This window comes from Octopus bimaculoides, chromosome 7, assembly GCF_001194135.2.
Source record: "Octopus bimaculoides isolate UCB-OBI-ISO-001 chromosome 7, ASM119413v2, whole genome shotgun sequence".
NCBI classification, from domain to species: Eukaryota; Metazoa; Mollusca; class Cephalopoda; order Octopoda; family Octopodidae; genus Octopus; species Octopus bimaculoides.
Genome location: NC_068987.1, coordinates 74702479 through 74708064, shown reverse-complemented (window position 1 = coordinate 74708064; position 5586 = coordinate 74702479). Strand labels below are relative to the sequence as shown.

Genomic DNA, 5586 nt, shown 5'->3' with positions numbered 1-5586 from the left:
AGATGCTTTGTTGATTGCTCTAGGGTATTAAAAAAAAATTGTATTGTATTTTTTCTTCTACCCTGGTAAGAAAACAAATAATAAAAAAGGAGGTAATTTATTAAAAAAATATTCTGACGTAAAATTTGGATGTTGGCATTAAAATATTTGTATTGTTTGTTAGAAAGTTTTAAGTCAAGTGAATTTCAACTGCTTTCTCCCTCGTCTACTATTTCTATTAACTGATTCCCTTTTCTTGTTTCATCGACGTCGTCTTGAAGTTTTAAATACACTCTATCGCAGGCACTGCGTGTTTAGTTTCTGTCTTTCTCTCTTCCCCTGGTTCTCTCCCACTATCAAGAGGAACCAACCTGCCGCCGCTTTCACCACGCAACAGGAGGTGAAAATAAACATGTGTCTGCGAGAAGAAGCAAAAACACTGACGACAACGATTTAGAACTTCGCAGTACTCTGAGATTTCTTCCCTTCGTCTATAAGCCTTTTAGACGAAGAGAAGAATCTGAGAGAGAATTGCTGTTGATTATCCACTCCAGTACTTTTCTTTTTTTATTTCTTCCGACGGATTTGAACTCCGAAAGTAAAGGGCCGTAAATCCCGCAAGCCATTTTGTCCGGCGTTGTACTAATTCTATCAATCCATCGCCGAAGAGAGTAAACCAGGGGACCTCTACATGAACATTATACGAAGGCAACAAAATAACAGCTATATCTCACTCAAATCACACCCAATATCTTACAAACGTGATGTGAATTTCGCTATACTATGTCTGAATAAACGGCGAGAAGATCAGAATTATAAAATTGTACGACCAGGGACTACATAGGACTAAACTATAAAACTACACCAACAACAGATATAAATATATAAGGAAATAACATAGGATCTGATCAATTCGTATGTATTTATGTGTACACACATATTTCAAAATTTCTTCCAGAAATTATAGATTCGAGATTGTTACCATCCGAAAGAAAAGCAAAACATGTTTTGCTTGCAAGTATGAGTCCCCCACCTTCACACATACACGCAAAAAAAGATGCCTAACCATGTGGTTTTAGAATGTAGAGAGAAGGGATAAAGTGTCAGTTATCAAATAAAGGTGAGAGGGGGAGCAGTCGATGTCTCTCCCCCCCCCATCATCATTATAAACATAGGAAATTGCTTTCGGATGTCTGGCCTCACACCATGAATCTTGTGTTGCTAACACATCGAGCGGGCATATAGACATATACATATCTCGACATGCACACAATATATATATATATATATATATATATATATATATATATATGGTAAGATGTATGTATAGAGCTTGCGCGTTATCTATCTATCTCTCTTCTATATATAAGAAAATTTACATACATACACATACATATTGTACATGTGATATTACAAGCATAAATTTATATACATATACATTTGTGCAAATATATATGGTCTGACACATAATAACGCAGACATACTTGTGCATGTGTGTATAGTATGTCTATGTAACACGAAAGTATTTAAACAAATGGTAGATACAATTACTACTGTTACCGATGCTGCAGTGACTTACATTTACTCCACCTCATACAGATATTCACATATGCAACGAAGCAAACAAAGCAAACTGCTTCCCCAACACCCAAAATTATCTAAAAAGGGTCTCGATTCACCGCCACCGACACACCTTTACCACACGAAATAAGTTCAAGGAGTTTGAGAGAAACTTTCAAAATGATGGGAGCTGACTCTTCAGGGAGTTGACACCGATAGACAGACAGATTCGTCTCAAGGGTCTCCCTCCTCATACCCTATCTTTCTATTCCTTCACAAGCAGCCTGAGCCCTGCCCTCGTAAAGTGGATAGAAAGTTGTCCTTATCGGTGAAGCGGCGGTATTCGATGGCTGATAGATGGATGGTTTCCATTGGCAAGTTATAACAGCTTCGACATTCAACGGGAGTATAATGTAAACAACATATACATACTTACGCAGTACGTGTATACATACACATATTCTGTGTGCGTGTACGCGCGTATGTATATGTATGTATATATTTCAATGATTTACTTATGTAAAAGTCTCATACACGTGTGCATATCCATATAAATTTTTTAGACTGCTTTTTTTCGGACAACTGACCGAATATATATATATATATATATATATATATATATATATATATATATATATATATGTATGTATCTATGTATACACACTTACATAGAACAAAAATACTTTTATCGCACACGTGTATTTATGTATATAATGTAACATGACATACACAGTACATAACATTGATACATATATTGGTGTTAAATAAGCACATACACATATGACATTGTGCGAACATATTTCTAGGGAGATTTTGAGACGAAATATCATTATTATATACGAAGTGTGTACAACTGTTAAATACAAACGTGAAACCGTATGTGCGTGGGTGTGTTACTGTGTAATTATATGTGATGTCTCATGTATGTTTATGCTAGTGCGCTGGTGTTTTGTGGGGAGTAAGAGGCAGTGTGAAGGAAGGAGAGGCGGTGTGAAGCGAGTATTTGGCTCGGAGAAAAATAGTTCCTCGTACGTTGAAAGCTAGGCTAAGACATGGTTGGTGAGCAAGCTTATGAGAAGAACACACACGGAGAATAAGGGAGAGGTGTGGTGGGAGAGAGAGAGAGAATGGTCGGGAGCAAAGTGAAAGATTATAAGGAGAGGGAAAAGGGAAGTAGATCAGAAATGAAATACAAAAGAGTGGGATATTATTATATAGAGAGCGATAGATAGATAGATAAAATGAGCGTCAAAGATAAAGTATAATATAATGATAGAGTGATAAAGCGATAGAGTAATAGGAAAAAGAGATTGACAGTGATGCAGTGAATAAGGGGGCTGTAGGCGAAGGCATGGAAAAATGCTAAAAGGAGAACAACAGATGGCGTGAAGGAGAAACAGAGAAATAAACAAAGTGGGAGGAAGTAGAATAAAGAAGAAATTAGAGAGGTTAAATAGAAAATAGATAAAGTGTGAGAAGAAAGATCGTAGATTTCATGCATTCCACCGAAAAATATGCCATCCACAAATTCAAGCCCCGCTGAACGCCTTGTGTATGGGAGGTACCATACGGTACTTCTTCAAGTGTTTAAACATATGTAGAATTATTCAATTTCACCATCTCCCACCCTCACTACATACACACACATGTCCAAGCGCCATTCTTTTCACTCCATACCTTGTGTGTGCCCCCTATCTGAGAGAGTATGTGTGTACGAATTCTTTGTATTTGGTAATTAAGAATGAGCAAGCATGATGCATTATATTTGTCAAGTGAATACTTAATATATATAGGTTATGATCGGTAGTTAAGCACTGTTTGGAAAGCCATCTCCATATCTTCACTAAAGTTTGGTTCGTTAAAAAGAGATCCGCTAATACGTGCAATAAGCATCTACAGGTAGGTAATGCAAAGCTGTATGAATTAGATGCTAGCCTGCTGCGCTGTTTTATCAAAAAAAAAAAAAGATTTTCGCATCATGACTTTTCGTCGATTTGATGTCGACAAATAAATAGCGAAATAAAACTTTTTCAATAAATATAGTTGTCTCCTAGTATTTCTAGTGGATGAACGTTTTGACATCTTTCTCACTCTATATTATGGAAAATAGTTCACAAAACAGTGTTAAGACAACAGGGAGAGAACATGGTTAAAAGCAGTTAGTTCAAATTAGAAAAAAATACTGGAAGGGGTGTGGAGACAGCAGTTTTCAATAAAAAGAATGCAGATAAGTGACATGAGCATATCAAGTCGGTGGTTAGAGTAAAATAATAGTTGAAACACACAACATGGTGTTAGATTTCCTACTTTCTTTCTTTTTTTTTAAAAAAAAGTTTTGGTGATGGGGGCACAAAAAGAACATATCACAATATTCTCTAAATAATCAGGAGTCTTGATCTTGCAACTCCAATCTGCACAAGAGGCCTTTCTAACTTTCTAGACCACCAACGTAGATATTTGTAATCTGGATAGTAACGGTAAAGATAAACCTGCACAAACGTGATACTTTCGTGTTATACAAAATTACTATTAGACACACACTCACACACACACACACACACAACATTACACACGCACGCGCACGCACACATTACGCGCGCGCACACAACGTGGTAGGTAAAATTGGAACATGCCGCTGAAGTGGAATTCTTTTAGTGAGGGTTTTAAGTAATTTTCACACTTAAATGAATGGCATGCCATCAGTAGCAACATGACATTAGATCATATATCCTTGTACACACGACATATGTGTCCAATATATATGAATATTATATTTATATATATATATACATATATAACACTCACACATATTAGACACATGGAACTATAAGCTAGACATACATTTAAGTATATTGCATACTGAATCTTATGAGAACATAGCTCGGTTGATACCGATAATTGCGTAAAGTGACACATTTATATTACGTGACAGTGATACATTAGATTATGTGACAGCCAGTGTTGCATGAAGTTTGTTTTGTCATTGTTAAGTACGTGTATGTCATAGTGTTTGTGGCTGTTGGTTGTATGTATAAGATGCCGTTATGATCATTGATAGTACACATATGTTAGATAAATGAGACCATAAATTGACTACAAGATGACCACAGATGTCGGTCCCTTCTGATGATTGAGTGACTATATCTATGTAGATGTGTGTGTTTAATTAAGCACTTTGTCTAGTTGTCTTAGTGTTATAAAACTATTCAAAAGTAAAAATGAAAAAGAAAGGTGTCTTACCTTCTTAATTTGCTTATAGGCAACCTCTGCATTAACCCAGCTAGTCCTGGTAAGTAAATCTATGTCGTCCTTAGTGTTAGCTGGCATTGATCTTGGAACCCTAGTCATCGCGGGCCCCTAAAACGAGGAGAAATACAAAAGTTCGATTAACAAGCCAATAAATATACTGAGTGTATAAACAAATTTGGGAATGTTACCTGCCACATACTGGCGACATATCCAGGGACAGCTTTGTCTTGCACAGTTAATAAAAATCAGGAGATAAGCACTAATGTGTGCATGCACGCGCGTATGTTTACATACAAGAATATGCACTCGAATATTCAAGTATCTTCACACACGTATATATAATTTACAAGAATATATGTATGTACTTATTATGTGCAGGTTACGTATGTATAATGTGGTTATTTCATTGATAAATAAATATCCATAGACATACATATAGCATAAGATGCAAAGATTGTATGAGAGAGAAATCAAATTAGATGATGACATAAACAGACAGAATCAGAAGAAAAACAAAATTAAGAATACAGAAACTAAAATGTAAAAGACAGAAGTCCGAAACAGATGACAGATAGACACAGTTGGATGAATGTTAATAATTCTTGAAAGTGTGAAGAAAAAAATATCCGAAACTAACCTTTGCTGTTTTGGAAGAAGCTGGATGTGACCAGCTTGCCATCGGATTGACTTCATAAACGAAGGATTTTGTGGTGATGAGTGATGTTTAAATATAAATATATGTAGTATATATATATACTTATGTGTTTGTGTGTGTAAACTGTGACTAAATATTTGTGT

The 5586-nt window shown here is 35.8% G+C and overlaps 1 protein-coding gene across 1 annotated transcript in view; it reads right to left on the bottom strand.

Moving 5' to 3' along the window:
* Positions 1 to 5540, bottom strand: part of LOC106878151 (protein patched homolog 1) — a 125314-nt gene extending 119774 nt beyond the window's left edge. The window contains exons 1-2 of the mRNA XM_014927283.2: positions 5426 to 5540; positions 4780 to 4896 (exon numbers count right to left, since the gene is read on the bottom strand). Of these exons, the coding sequence (XP_014782769.1) occupies positions 4780 to 4896; positions 5426 to 5467 (159 nt within the window). The 5' untranslated portion in view covers positions 5468 to 5540. The remainder of the gene's footprint in view (positions 1 to 4779; positions 4897 to 5425) is intronic.
* Positions 5541 to 5586: the final 46 nt, after the last annotated feature.